Source organism: Girardinichthys multiradiatus, chromosome 17 (genome assembly GCF_021462225.1).
Source record: "Girardinichthys multiradiatus isolate DD_20200921_A chromosome 17, DD_fGirMul_XY1, whole genome shotgun sequence".
NCBI classification, from domain to species: Eukaryota; Metazoa; Chordata; class Actinopteri; order Cyprinodontiformes; family Goodeidae; genus Girardinichthys; species Girardinichthys multiradiatus.
This window is the reverse complement of record NC_061809.1, coordinates 4974538-4991027: the sequence shown is the minus strand read 5'-3', so window position 1 is coordinate 4991027 and position 16490 is coordinate 4974538. Positions and strand designations below refer to the sequence as shown.

The 16490-nt window shown below is 37.2% G+C and overlaps 1 protein-coding gene across 3 annotated transcripts in view; it reads right to left on the bottom strand.

The window, feature by feature from the left end:
• Positions 1-754: 754 nt before the first annotated feature.
• Positions 755-16490, bottom strand: part of lmo3 (LIM domain only 3) — a 60519-nt gene continuing 44783 nt past the window's right edge. For 2 of the 3 annotated variants that reach the window (XM_047390289.1, XM_047390287.1), the window contains exons 3-4: positions 7275-7400; positions 755-2114 (exon numbers count right to left, since the gene is read on the bottom strand). In XM_047390289.1, the coding sequence (XP_047246245.1) occupies positions 2009-2114; positions 7275-7400 (232 nt within the window). In that variant the 3' untranslated portion in view covers positions 755-2008. Of the gene's footprint in view, positions 7210-7274; positions 7401-16490 lie in introns of all 3 variants that reach the window. The other variant, XM_047390288.1, reaches the window with a different exon arrangement.

Genomic DNA, 16490 nt, shown 5'->3' with positions numbered 1-16490 from the left:
CTTCTCTGCTCTTTTCTTTTAAACCCCCAAGCGGTCATTGCAGATGGCCGCTCACACTGAGTCTGGTTCTGCTGGAGGTTTCTTCCTGTTGAAAGGGAGTTTTTCCTCTCCACTGTCACTACATGCAAAGTTTTTGACGTTGATGTTTTTATAGCTTTACTTATGATCAAAATTAAAAGACAAAACTTATTAGTGACACGTGAAAAGTGTATTAGATTTGTCCTTAACACTGTTCCAGTATTTACAAGTGGTGTCCTCAAAATAAACATTTCATGTCTGGGTGGCACCTAAAAGGCATTGTGAAAAAGCAAGCACAATAAATCACTGTTTTATGTACAACCACAGACTGCAAACAAAATACTGTAAAAAGTGTGCTGAATTTGGCATGCCAGCTTGTTTAAATTCAGTACAAAAGGGTGAAATTTTTTAATGGTCTGTAAGCTGGAATGGTCTTCACTACTTTGAAGAAGGTTGTCTTTTTGAAAACTGTTAATTCCTAAGATGAATGTTCCCCTGCAGAGAACAATGAACAAACACCACCTAAAACATGTTATAGACGTCTCAACCATAAGAGATCAGAAATCAATGATTGGGTTTGAATATTTTGATGACAAACAATGCCACTCATTTGAGCAACAGATGAACAGAAGGTTTATCAGATAAAATATAAAAAGCAATTAACCATTCCCACCCAAGGAAGCCTAAGAATTGTACAATGTGTACCACAGTCTCCATAAGGTGTACACCAGGTCGGTTCAGTGTGAGAGAAACGTTTTTAATAAATACAAAAACCATCTCTATAAAAAAACATATGCAGCCTTTCTTTCAAAGTAGTTTGCTTGGAGTCCATTTCCATATCCAGGCTGGCCAAATAGTTCAGTCCTGTGATTGTCCAGAGGTCTTTTCTCTGGTACAAAATAATAATACAGTTTTCTGGTCACCTGCTGGCTACTCCTGACTTGAAAAAATTTGAGCCATTAGTAAAGTTCTTAACCAATTTGTAATCATCCAGTAAATAACTTTTACACCCGGAAGCCATAAACAAAATTAGGCAGTGGTAATGGTTTAGGATTAATTCAAACTGAAATTTGTGAAATTCTCTCTTCTTTTGTACAACTTTAGACTTTATCCACTTCGGTAAACATATCTGACAGATAAAGTGTTAAATATTTCACTTTCTTTAGCAGCCAGTTACTAAATCTGGGTTAATTCTCTGTGTGGGAGGTGGAAAATCACAAAACGTATTTAAATGAATGATGAACTTAACCCTCTTTGAGATGCCTTTAACGATAGTGCTACATTTTATCTAATTAATGTTCTTTTATTTTCATTATCTTACCAAAACAATATTTCACAACTAGTCAGACCTTGTCTTCAAACTTCTCAGGACAGGATAACAGTATCATGACAGTGCAGCAGTATGAAACAGAAGCCTGGTGATCTTCAGGTCATTTCATGTAGTCCTTTTCTTCTAAAAGGACTACATGAACCGGAGAGTGTTATGAGCGCAAATAATTCTCTGGCTGAAGTGAGATGCTCATACATGCATAGACAGATGTGAGACAGTCATCCTTTTTTTGTTAAGTCTTCAGGTTTTTCAAGGTGTGATTCAGTATTACATAAAATGAGCTTTGCGTCATTCAGATCCAGGTTGTCAGGTGGGGTTCCATCTGCTATAGCTGAATACAATGAAACCAGCAACCTTTGAACCAGGAGCAGCACTTGGTTAGGTAATACGCTCAGGGCACAGTTAGTTTATTGTTTGTCAGGTAAACAGAGCCAGCATCTGTCAGAGAAAAATTATTAAATATGCAAACATGTTAATTTACACCAGTTTCTTTGCCATTTTGTCTTCATGGCCATTCTGTACAGTAGAGCGTATCCCAGTTTATGTACATGTTGGGTATAGGACCTGGATAGGAGGCAATAGTGCATTTTGTGTGATTGCATGCTCTCCTGCAGTCTCTTTATTTTATTTCTACTCTTCCATCTGATGTGATTAGGATGGTCAGCGGACTTGTGGAGCATAGCCTTCCTTCATCAGGCCCTCCTCATAATCAGTCTGGCAGAGAATCATGTTGTTCTTCAGGAAAAATTTGTCTCCCACACAAAACCTGCAAAAGACAGAGAAACAGAGGAGAGTACTTAGATGATCACCAAAGGATGAAGTCTGACTTACCTCTACTCTGGGCAGCTGACCATTGTGACCTTGATTGTAATCGCTCTGTACAACTGGTAGCATTATCTGACATTTTTTACTTCTTTCTCGCTGCAGCTCAGTCAGACTGTCAGCTCTAATTGCAGCTTGCAAGGATTTTTTTGTTATAGTGAGGCACACATCTACAGTAAAGCCTTGAAATAAGGAGTAAACCAGAGAATTTCTCTGCTCTGAACACAGATCCACTGTGCACTTCTTTATAGAAAAAAACTAGAGATTGAATCATTTTCTCTCATTATTTTATTTTTGTGTCATGCTTTTACAGTAACATGATGTCCTTGAATGATTATGAATTCCAGTCTTAGAATGATTTAATTTTCATAGTTGAACATTCCCATATTTTGCTGAGTAAAACAACCTTGGGAGAATTTTCTTGACATTTTGTGTGAAAATAGTTCCATCCAACATTAACTGTTTAGCTGAGGCTTATCAAACAAAGGTTAGACATCTCTGTCAACACATGTAACACAACATATTAGGAGCCATATCTCCTCTTTATTGCAGTAAAAACCTAGAACATGACAGAAAGTTACGGGACGTTTCTGGTAGTGAGAAAGCCTTTGAAAGTGGATACCTTAATGACATCTGTCTGATTTTTCAGTGAAACTCCTAAAACTCTGGGTTTTCTTATCACAGACTTAAGAAACCCAGATCACATAACTAGGCAAACAACCTTTCGTTTAACAGTTATTGCATTGGCTGTGATCCAAAAGATGCATTCCATCCGAGCATAAATTTCCTGAACACAAGATGGGACATTTCTATGTTATTCTGCTGATTTGGAACTGAATAAGGAAGAGAGAAGGTTAAACCGTCTCTTTGCCCCCTCCTCTTAGATAAAGTAGAAATCAGATAAAAATCTTTTCATTCAAGGTTTCACACAAATCTGATTAAAATCTGATAATCAGTGCTTAATCCTTTAAATAAAAAGACTGCTGAACATTCTATTTCAAACTTCTTTTAATCTTATAGTTAGAAGTTGATGGTTTTTTGTTGTCCATCTTTTTATTATTTTTACTTCTAATATTTCAGAAAATACTGTAAACAAATATTAGTTTGATTAATAATTCACATAATTTGTAGGTCATGATGATTTTCTCACAGTCTTTTGGCAACACATTCTTATCTTTACTTGGAAATGAATATAGTACAGAGAAATAAATTAAAATCCTGGTCCTTTACAATATATCTAAAAATGATTATTCCAATAATGGAACGGTAAAAAGAATCGCACTAGATTGATAAATGTAATGTTTAATTAATTAATAAAGAAACAAGACCAATTGATTAACTGTTATGCAGTATTATAAGTCATTACTAATATCCACTACAGTTTCCAGATGTTTCTACAGTTTCTACATAAATATGTTCTACAATGTTGTTTTGTTGTTGAGTTAAAGATGTATAAGAACTGCAGAGGCAGGGCATGGTTGGGTGGGAGGTGAAGTCTCCCTGACTGTTATGTGCACACAAGAGTAGCATAGTATACTTAGCCTAATAACCATTAATCAGGATTGGAGAGCAGATTCAACGCTGATTTGATATATCCCATAAGGACCAATTATGATTTGACATAACCAACCTGCGGTGTGCAGGTTGGGATGCAATTCTCAGCAATTTGCAAAGTGTCTCTTAAAAATATAACTACATTTCTTAAATTGAAGTAAGCAAGTAACTTTATTTAATATAACACTTTTAACAAATTAAATTACAAATGCTTTGCAGTAAGCAGAGCATCACAATGACACAATACCAACTTAAAATAAGAAAGTATCACAACTGGATTCAAGTCCAGACTTTTATTATGTCAATCGATAACCTTCTTGACCTGACTTAGTTTGCCATTCAGAGGTGGGTTTGCTGGTAGGCTTTGAATCGTCGTCCTGCTGCATAACCCAAGTGTGCTAAGGTCACAAAGTAATGGCTGGATGTTCTTCTTCAGGATTTTCTTGTAGAAAGCAGAATTCATAGTCACATCAATTAATGGCAAGAATGACAGGTCCTCAATGAGCCTGCATATACTAAAGTCCTTCCCCCTATGTCTCAAGATACTAAAAGTTTTTAACTTGATTGAAGTTTAAAGCCAATAAATAGAAATTTAGCAGGTCTTTATAAAAATATATAAATTAAAAGTGTTACATCACCTGCATTGCATTAGACAAATTAACAGTTAGAATAAGAGTTTCTTTCCTTAATGCAACTATGGACCTTAGATTCATTCATGTAATTATTTTATATTTATTATTATTACTAATCTTTAGTGTGAACTTCCATTCTTCTGTCACTGTGCTGCTGATACACATACATTTTCCTACAGAGGGACAAATAAATGATTAGTCTTTTTTCTTTTTAGTATAAACATAAATGTGATCCATACTCAGATATGTTCCTTCGCAACCGACCCATTAACAGTTTGTTGCTTCACTATTTAGCAGCGGATGGGGCTGTCTGCTGAGGGATTCAGCATCTCCTTTTCACTTGCCTCATAGGTAAAGGACCTCTTGGCTAAAGAGAGTCACACAAGCTCTTCTTTCCATGCTAGCAGAGCTTCCAAACTTCCAGCAGCAGGTCACAGTTTTATTCTCAGCCATGAATGTTCAGCTGAGCTGCTGCAGGGAATGGGCCGGCTGAGTGTCTGTTATTGCAGTGCTGCTGTCTAAAGAAGGACAACAACTTGGGGAAACTAAAATTTCAGTTTATAGTCAGTTTATATAAATTGAATTATATAAATCTAATTGATAAATATATTGAATCAATTCAATATCAAATGAATATCTTTGACTCATTTGTTTGTATCGATTATGTCAAAATATCGATTATTTTGACAATCCTACCACATACACACTAAAACAAATGTTCTTTATCATTCAGAGCAAAGTGTACAGGAGTCAAATTCCTTGTTTGTCTGTGCAAACTTGGCAATAAAGCTGATTCTGATACACATCAAGTAGAAATATCATAAACAGCAGCTGCATTTAAAATGATTGAACGGCATCAATGTCCTTCTGTCAGACAAAGCCAATAGTACACATACCACAGCTTGTGATAGTTTACTAGTCATGGCTTACTTTGCCTTCTTTCTAAGAGTCCTAACATTCCTAATTCATAAACAACCATTTTGGTTTTGCTCAAGTAATTTGTGTCAGCATCTCCTTTGAGTGGTCCAGTGTAAAGTTTTTTTCCTTCTTCAGTACTGACCTTTCCTTTCTGCAGTCACCCAGCCTGGTTTCCGTTGCTACCATCAACACTAACCTTCACCCTCCAGCTCTTCGGTGGCCTCCAGCTCTTTAAGGGGAAATAGGACTAGATGATGAGACTGGATGACAGCTTCATCGATTAGCTGTCCCCAGGGCTGATCTGTGGCTAACTGCTTACAGGATGGAATCTCATATCTCGGTGCCTCCACCCTGTCCTGTATCCCCTGAACCAGCTCTCTGTCTTTGGATCTAAGAAAGCACTTTCACTTAGGTGGAGAATATTTAAATTCCGGACAATTTAAAGGTAAACAGAGTTTAACTGCATCCCAACAGATCAATTATATGTTATATGTTTACAATAAGAGTAATTCATTTTTAGGTTATGGACAAACTGGAGACAAGAAAAAAATATGTTTTGTTCTGTATAAGAAATAAAACATACACTTCTCGCAAGTTAGAAATATTTGTCTTTCGGGTTAAATTTATGGTAAACTTAAAATGTTCACGCTACACTGGTATAATATCATGCAAGTAAGGCACTTAAGTAGAGGCACGGAATGGTGATTTTCTCATCTCAAACAATTAATTGAAACCAAAGCAACAGTGGTTGGTAAACCACAACAAAAAATGCCAATGTCTCAATAACGTGTTGTGCACTTGAGCATCAATGACAGCTTGACAACGACGTGTATACACAAGTTGATTCACAAGTTGATTTATTCTCTGCTGAGACATGGCATCCCACTCTTCTTAATGGGTGGCCCTCAGGTCATTGAGGTTCTGGGGTACAGAATTACGAGCCTCTAGACAGTGACTGCACTAATCCTATACATTTTATATGAGATTCAAGTCTGGAGAAAGACCAGGCCACTCCATTCGAGGTACCCCAATCTCCAGCAGCTGTTCCCTAATGATGCAACCTCGATGAGATGAAGCATTTTCGTCCATGAAGATGAAATTAGGCCTATATTGTTCATGCAGAGGCACAATGACTGGATTAATGATATCACTGTACCATTCACAAAGTGTTTGGCAGTTCAGTATTGACTAGACACACCTGCCCACACTGTAACAAATACACCACCAAAGACTCTTTTGGTGACAATAGTGGTTGATGCATAGTGCTCTCCTTGACGTCACCAATATCATTGGCGGCCATAATTTCTTCTTAGCGTGAATTGACTTAATCAGAGAACAGCACTGAGACCATTTGGTCCCTCATTCAGTGTAAATGCTCCCTGGTCCATGCAAGATGATGAGGCCATGCCTGGTGGTGTGGTCAGGTACCCTTGCAGGTTGTCTAGCACGCGGACGACGCTGATGTAAACAGTTTAGAATGGTACTTGATACTTGGATGCCTCTCACCTCCCGTAAATGTACCTGGAGTTGAGTGGCATTTATCATCCTGTTCCACAGAGCACTGTTTACAATTAAGCAGTCATCATTATGGGATGTGGCCAAAAGACTTCTACGCCTATGCCTTTCCGTGACTCTTCCAGTCTCTCTGTATCTCTGTTGCAACCTGCTGATGACACTCTAAGCTCAGTGGCCACTTTCAACTGAGAACAGCCTGCTTGACGCCTTGCAACATTGAGGTACTGTTAATCACTTGCTTTTAGCAGTTCTAAGCACAGCAAAGAAAACAATATTTAAGAACTGAAAGAATAACAGAATTTAACTATATTTCATTAAAGAGAATGAATTCAAGTTGATCTGGTCTGCTGTGCATTTGGGTGCTCGCTCCCCCCCCATGCCTCTGCTGCATCTAGTTTCTTCCTGTGTCCTAGGATCCATCTGCAAGAAAACAAGTCCTATGCTTAAGGAGGGTAGAAGCAATGCACTCGCACACAGCAACTTACCTTTGATTGCAGAGCTGGCATGCAAAGCAGTCCAGGTGATAGACATTTTCTTTTGCCCTCATTACCATCTCAAAGGCTGGAATCAGCTTGCTGCAGGCTGCACAGTTCCCTGTTACGCCAAACAACCTGAGTCACATACACAAACAAGATATTATTTAATACAAAACAATGGGAGAAAAGTTAGAAAAGTTTGGAAGCTTCCAAAAATTTTCCCAAAACTTTTAATTCATCAAATGATTAATTGTAATGGTTGTTGAGTTCTTGATCAACACACCTTGACATAACCTGTATATTGATCCTGGTTAGTGGAACCAATGTGACTAGAAGCTGATCTAGACTGTATACCATTACACCTTACTTATGTTCAAAGATGCCAAAGCAGTTCTTCTTAAGCATTCAGAGCAGTTTTCACACAGCTCACATTTCCTTCACATGGCAAAAGCAGTAAAAACAGACATTTTTAAAAATGTCAGTGTTAAAGAGGAAAGAATAAAGGAATCACTTCAAAAAGAATAAAGGAACCACTACCTAAGTAATTAAATCTTTAATTAGAAATAATTAACAAAATCTTTCATTATTTCAAGTTGTCTTCTATGTTTTAGGCCACAATTGAACAGAATTCCCTTATCAAAACATGGCCCCCACAAATGAAACCCTCCTTGGTTTTTTTTGTTGTTTGAACTGTGTGTGGGCCACAGCTTGTACCACAGAAGAAGATGGAACACTGCTTTCACTGCTGTCCAAAGACTTCCCTGTAATTTTGTTGACTGCTCCAGGTATAATCTGAGCATTCATTAAGTATTCGGATCTGTTACTAAACAGCAACCTAGACCCAGCAGCCAGGGGCAGAAAAAAACAGATAAAGTCATAAAGCAAAAAAGCTATTAGGCAAAGTTCTTGAGGCACTTTGCAGCCTCTGTTAAAATGACAAGACTGTATACCACTCTGAGAGCCTGTAGAGAACAGAATCTGATAAATGATCTCAGGGTGTGGGATATTCGGGGTTGGTTATTAATCTTCAGAGAGTATGTAACCCAGAGGCAGAAAATGACATTTTACTTTCAGAAATTCCTACAAAATTATCATTGTCAACACACTTTAACACGATATATGATTTACCTTCAAACATGGTGGAAGGGCGAAACAAATTCAATAGATGAGTGGTGAGCAGGTAGAAAGAATTCATTGGTAAAAAAACGTTTCTGTTTGTATTAAGTTAATATTCAACATAACTGTTATTATCTCCGGGTACAAGAGGTGGTAAAATTTAATACGTTAAAGTTTAAGTTGTCGAGCAGACACTGGCACACAAAGGCTGAAATTTCTTATCACAGCGAGTTCAGGTTCAACTCCAACCCCGTCCTTTTATTACATTTTGTCCTACCTGTCCATCGTTAAAACAAATGAAAGAATTCAAAGCCTAAAATACCTTAATATAAAAAAGTAAAAAAGAAAAAGGCACACATTTTTTGATCACTGAACTGGTCAATTTGTAGTTCTCAAATCTATCTATCTAAAATCTATCTATCTATCTATCTATCTATCTATCTATCTATCTATCTATCTATCTATCTATCTATCTATCTATCTATCTATCTATCTATCTATCTATCTATCTATCTATCTATCTATCTATCTATCTATCTATCTATCTATCTATCTATCTATCTATCTATCTATCTATCTATCTATCTATCTATCTATCTATCTATCTATCTATCTATCTATCTATCTATATATACAGATATATCTATCTATATATATATATATATATATATATATATATATATATATATTCTCCATAAACCCTAGAGATGGTAGTGCATGAAAATCCCAGTAGATCAGCAGTTTCTGAAAGTCTCAGACCAGCCCATCTGGCACCAACAACAATGCCACGTTCAAAGTCACTTAAATCACCTTTGTTCTAAATTCCGATGCTCGGTTTGAACTGCAGCAGATCATCTTGACCATATCTACATGCCTAAATGCATTGAGTTGCTGCCATGTGATTGGCTGATTAGAAATTTACATTAACGAGCAGTTGGACAGGTGTACCTTATAAAGTGGCCGGTGAGTGTTCTTCGCCACTGTACTTTTAGCTATTTGCAGCTTCGACCCGCCCATGGGTGATGTTGTGGTTCGCGCAAAAGAACCAAGTATTCTTCGTTGCCCGAGTTGAACCAGTGTTCATGCTTTGGAACCTCCTTTTGTTGGTGAAAACACATGCCACTGACTGCTTGCGCAGACTTGGGCCAGCAAGGTATCCCACAATGCATTGCACCACCAGCAGCGGTAAGTGGAGAAGGTGAAAATACAAATAACAAATACTTTTGTTTTAAAATGACTTTACGCAGGTAAGTGCACCTCAAAACTTGATTTGTGCAGTCAGTTCATCAAGAACAAGTCTACTTTGAAATGTACATTCTGAGTTTTCGGTTTAGCAGAGCTCTGCTCACAGACCCCAGTGGCTGGTGGATCTGCGGGTGGTTAGAGCCGGAGAACCGCAGTCTCCACCAGTCACTCTGTCATTTCCTGCTACCTGTTATCTGTTTATGGCGGCTGCAAATGGATATAAAGTGTTTAGTATATGTAGTGAATAACAGATGACTTCTCTTCCCACTGAGTCACAGCTGCCCCTAGATCCTTTTTGGCATGTCTATTTTCAAACTTGTACTTTTCTGAAGATCTCCATGTCTGACATGTTGTGTCACAGTGTTCCCAATCTGCACTTTTTTTTTACCTTCATTATGATGATTTCAAAATAGAATTTATCTCCATCATTGTGATTTTGTATAATTACAAAAATAAAAAGATTATTGAACAATCTTTAACAAAGCTTAATCCTAACAATCAGTGAATATTGTTTAGATTAAGTTGCTTAGGCAGAACAAGGGAACCTAAAATACCATCAAGAGTAGCAGAAAGTTCTGTTGGAGGCTTCGTGCTTCAGTATTTTCACCCAGCCCTCATCTTCTGCCTTTCTTGCCACATAAATTGCTCTAGCCTTGGCATGAATTCATCAGTTTCTGCATTAGAATTTGTTTCCTCACAAACCATTGATCATCGTCCTATTACTAGGCAAATGACAGTTAATTACCCACTACATTAACCACCAGGACCCGGGGACTGACTCCCTGTGCCATCAGTCAACATGATGAATGTGGCAAGTTTAGTAATGCATGACCATTCTCCCATCTCTCTGGCATGCAGAGAAGAACCCCCAGATCACACTTTAAAGCACCAAGGGAAAATATATGGCAATTTGCATAATTACCGAATCAGGGTTAACAACAGACGAATGATTTGTTACATCTCTCATAGGCATCTTTAATGGAACTGTTGTGTTATTAACCATGCTTGGAACAGTGCTGGTGTTCAACATTGAAAATAGGCAGCATGGAGAATACATTATACCTGTAAAATAGGTCAAGAAGAGATAAAAAAGAATAGATATGACCAAAATTACAATAAAATTTGATTAAAGAATTCTGAATGGACGGGCTATAGATTGTAGAAGTGCTGGGAGAGGCTGGGGAGGGAAGAGGGGAGGATTTTATAGGGGGTAGATGTAATTAGTCCCACTCCACCATTCATGTGAGATTGTCAATGATTAAACAACTCAAGGACCAAAATGATTTCAATTACCACAGGCATGACCTGGGAATTGCTCTGGGATAAGATTGAACTCCTTGAGTGCTCTCACTTATATGCCTGTCAGCTCTATCAGCTCTCATCTACACCTAAACACTGATCTATTCTAACAAGGAATTATGAAATCCATTATGATATAGAGAAATATGTCAATTAATTTTCCTATCCATGTTTTAGTGACACTGTTCTCATATGATAATATATACAAAAGCCACCACAGCAGTGAAGGTTCTTACTTAAATGTCCATTTGTAGGCTTGCCTTCAAGTGAAAATCCTTTTATGGCCACTACTGGTTAGCCAGTTGTTGTTCATATTTAGCGCAGAAAACTACATTGAAAATTGAGATCTTTTCAAATCTGCATGTCAAGAACAGTATATTACAAAAGTATTCACAACCCTTCAACTTTTTCACATTTTGACATGTTACCACCACAAACGTCAATGTATTATTCAGGACTTTATGACAGATGAAAACATAATTGTGAAGTGGAAGGAAAATGTTTGTTTCACAAAGGAAATGAGAGGCATTTTTCACAAGATCATACAACTATGTAAAAGGAGTGTTAATTAAAAAAATGAATTAGCTTTTATTGACAGTGAATAAAAAAAATGACATGTTGAAAATAATTTGTACCTTTCTCTATGATTAATGGAAATATCTTTATAAGCATTACTTCAATCAAACATTTCTTACAATTCCCGAGCAGCTTTCTGCATGTTTCCGCTGGTATAATTATTTATCTTTGGTGATGAGAATAAGTCTTTCAAGTTGGAAAACCTCATTCTCATTACCCTATTTTTTGGTCCCTCCACAGATTCTCCATCAGATTGAAGTCAAGACTCTGGCTAGGCCACTCCAAAACCTCAATAATACTTCTAGTAAAAAGAAAACTGTGGTTCAAATTAAAATGCTACTTTAAATTTGCTGTGGACCTAAGTTAGGAACTTGAGAATAGACACTCGTGCAGTCATTGGGAAGCGAAAGTATCCCTCCTTTAATTCCAGAGTTTAATAGATTAGGGCCTAATAAAATAGTTTGGACTTTACCAGGCTCCAAAATTCCAAAAATCTAAGCCTGTACAAAAGACGCACAACAGACAAACTTTTATTATTTATTTAACAAGAATGAAACCAAAATTAGAAAGCTGCATATAACAAATTAAGTGTAACCCTGCAACTTCCAAAGGATTTAAGATGGAAATATCATCTACTACTTCATCCCATCTCAAAGATATTTCACTGACCCAGCCATCCCATCAATATAAGCAGGTAGGATTGCTTAAATGTGATGCATGGACTACCAAAGCTACAGTATCTTTTGTCATGATAACTGCACCATAACTGTGCACCAAACATGAGCAATCAATGTAAGTCGTGGGCACCTTTATGAATGAGCTGTGAAGGAAAGTAGCAAAGGAATAACAGATCACTACAGAGAATTTAGTTTTTGTTCTGTTGAAGTGAGAGATCTTAAACTCATTTACTTGGTAGACACAGCCATTGCACATTATGTGTTTGGTGACTTGGAATTGCAGTTATATATTTTTTAAGTCCTCCCGTTTCCATGTTGACTATCTCTGCCCACAGAAGACAGCTCCAAAATGTCTCAGACACAGTATACCAAGAAAATAGTGTTGGAGTCATCCATTTTGGTCGTACAGTTGAACATGCGCAACTCAACAGACATCGCAGCTCTGACGTCACCTGGGATTGTAAAACCCACAGGAAATAAAGTTTCGTTGCCATTTTCCGCTTGTCTCACGGGACGACGCAACGGAGGCGCATATCTGGAGAGGCAAAAGCTCGCAGGCGAACTTTTGCTCCACAAGGCCATTCCCGGAAGAGCTTGAAAGCTGAAAATCTGTCTGATACAAGAAGGTCAGAAGATTCATATGCCGATCGAAGACCACGCCGACACCAGGCGCAGGTTAAAACCCACAGAGGTTTTATGATCAAGGAGATGAGTTTCCTTTTTGTTGATTCAGTCGACTAACGGTTCTTTATATTTTCCACTCCTGGATGGATGAGAAGTTTACAGTTTTTTCCTTGAGGTGATCACAGACGCATGACACTTTCCGCTCATTTTTCTTCAGATCTGACCCATCGTCAACCAGAGAAGAGAATAAATCGTCAAAGTAATTTCATTCTTTTCTTATTAAACCAGATAGGTACATTTAGAAGTCTGGGCAGGATGAGGCATTGTTAAGTTGATTTAGATTCACCAGTAGTTAATCTAAGGTATCAACTTGTTGCATGCAATACTGATTGACGTGTTTTATGCTGAGCTGTGTTTTGATTTGCTGTTCAAACGCTGCTGAATCGTGCGTGTTCATGTTTTTGTCCGGCTGATCCCAAATCAGCCAGGAGTTAGAAGTTGGACTTTTAAAAGTTTTCATTCAAAGCAACTGCGGTCTGGACCTCGCCTGACAACTCCTTTGTTCCAGCTTTATTGCTGGAGTTTTTCCACTGAGTTCCCGCCTCACAGTTTTATGACTCTTTGTTTGAGATTTGGAGCAATCAGCTGGTTGTGGCCCCACAGTTTTAACAGCTGATAGCTGCAATCGAGACATCAGCACACCAGGAGGACTTCTCTTTCCATTTAACCCAAATTGCACATTTTGTCTATAAAACTGCTGGTTTGATCTTCATAGACACTAAATGCGCATATATTTTTCTTTTATTATCATTGTTAGGTAGTCATTTTTATCCCCTTTGTGTAGAATAGTGCTTGTCAGTTAGGTGAAGGTTTCTGGACCAGAATAATGGTATATCAGAATTATTTGGCTTCAATAAATCTTCATATATATAATTAAGAGAAACGTTTGGGTTTATTTAGTGTAAGAGTGATTTATCTGTTAAAACAAGGTCAAAGTTCCCCAACCTTCACTGAAGCGTTGAATAAACAGTGACATTTTGTGGTTTTGGTTAATAATTTATCAATTATTAATGATGAATAGCTAATTGTAATTATTAAAGAGCTTTGAGCCCATAATCACAACACCATAGGACATCTCTGTTTTCTATTCGTAAGTAATTAGTTTTGGTTAAGAAATACATTTTTTTTCAAATTATGATTTTAAATTATAATTGTTGATAAATATTAATTAATCAATAATCATAATTCTTACAATAGAAAGGAATTAGAAGCAAAAGGATAAAAAACAGAAACAGAGAAAAAGCAATACTGTTCATTTTAATTTTAAACTTACCAAATCACATCATTGTGTTCTTATCTGGGACACTTGCGTCCATACAGGTATAGATAATTGGCCAATTACTCCTAACTGCTTTGAATTACTGTGTATCATGTTTAGACATGAAATGCAAGTTTAGAGAGGCTGGCATTTCCTTTATTGGTGGCCCCAGTCTGAGTCACAATTAGTTTTCCCTTATATGAAAAATAAATGAAAATAAATCTCTCTGTCTCTCTGCCACCAGCAAACTGAGCATGTAGATCCACCTGTGTCTCTGCATATACACTACCGGTCAAAGGTTTTAGATACACTTTCTCACTTACTGGGTCTCTTTATTCACATGACTAATTACATTGTAGATTCTCACCAAAGGCAGCAAAGCTATGAATGAACACACGTTGAATTATGTAGTAAACAAAAAGTTTGAAATAACTCTAAACATTTTTATATTTTAGATTCTTCAATATAGCCACCCTTTGCTCTGATTACTGCTTTGATCTCTTGGCGTTCTCTCTTTAAACTTCATGAGGTGGACACCTGAAAAGGTTTTCCAAAGAGTCTTGAAAGAATATCACAATGGCTCGTTGAGAGAGGGTCAAGGGTTAATATTTCAGTCATCACAGCAAAGGGCAGCTACTTTAAGGATTCTAAAATGTAGAACATATTTAAAGATATTTTGCAATTTTTTGTTTGCTACATAATTCCACATGTGTTCATTCATTGTTTTGATGCCTTCTTTGAGAATCTACATACAATGTAAATAGTCATAAACATAAAGAAAACCATTCTAAATAGGAAATTATATATAATTATAATTATATATAATTTATAAATTTGTTTTAGAACTAAGTTCTCGAGAGCGGCCTGGTGGGCGAGTACATTTTATAAATATTACATCAAACACATTTTGGGCCACATGGTAAAAAATGGTCATCATTACTATAAATGGAAATGACGTTGCATGAGGACAAAACACTAGATAGCATTATAAAATGCATAAAGAAGTTGGGATTTTGTTTTTATTACCATTCACAAAAATTGTTTTTTTTTGGAACCATGAAAAGAATAGTGTGGATCTTCAGGAACCAATTAGTATCTTTCACATTTTACTGATGCCACAGCACCTCTCTGCTTCCAGTGTTGATTTTGAGTGGACAAATATGCATTCTTGCAAATCTAAATAAACTGTCCTGTTATCCTCAAAAGAAACATTAGGTACGACACAACTATATTATCCAGGAATTTTGTTTACAATAGCTTCATTCAGTCTTGTTATAATAACAACGAAGGACAATAATAATTTACTGCCCAGAGTTTAGAAGCCAGCTGTAAATATGCCACAGCTCTGGATGACTCAACAATGCTGTTTCCATTAGCATTTGTCAGTATAAAAATAATCAGTTAAAATCATAAGGAAGTCTAAAAACATGATGGTACCACAGAAAATTATTTCCTCTGCCAAAGACCTGTAAAACACATTTCATCTCAAGCCAGTTGCTTCGTTAGCTCAGTCTTCTTTTTTGGATAATATACCTCCTCATGTGTCCAGACAACAGCATTCACATCTGCTTAATCACTCCTGATCTGACTTTGAAAAAATCATTGCAGTAGCCTGGCTGTAGTTTTCCTTATTACCACCTTTTTAGCAGAAAGACAATTATATTGCTCTCTTTACAAATGGGCTGTATAACTGCTGCTATGCTGCCCCCTGTTGGCGACCCTAAGTGAGTGTTTATCAACTTCAGGTTCCTTAACATTTAGCTCCCACATATTCCCCCAAACATGTCCACCCCAAGCTCGCATACGCGGTGTCACACAATAAACTGCTTGGCGGGAAAAAGCCGCTCTCTGCTCCTCACTGACAGGTGTATTCCCCTTCTTCAAACCTAGTCTAGTTTTATGGCCTTAAATACATCCTTCTTTTCTTTTTCTTTTTCCAGAACTACAAGGCAAACTACCTACTTGTCCAATGACACCATGGCAGAAAGCTTGGGAAATGTGGGAATTTGTCACCAGAAATGTAGGAAATTGGAATGCTCGGCAATGAAACCTCAACTGTCTGCGGACAGTATGCGTGGAATCCGCATAGAGTCTGCGCCACTCACAGTATGCCCAACTGTGTGGGAGCCTTAACGTTTTAACAAGTGTCAAAATCTTATCCTTTTTTAAAAAAACACAGAAAACATTGAAAGAGGAGCATTTTGTTATGATCTTTCAGTTAAGTCCCATATAGTGTATCTCTGGGTTTGCCATGTGATGGACTGAAAACCTCTACAGTGTATAACCTCCTTCTTGCATTTTGATCACTGGAGATAGACACCTGCCCCCCTCTATTCTGAGCAGTATCAATTGAGCATAGAAACTGGATTG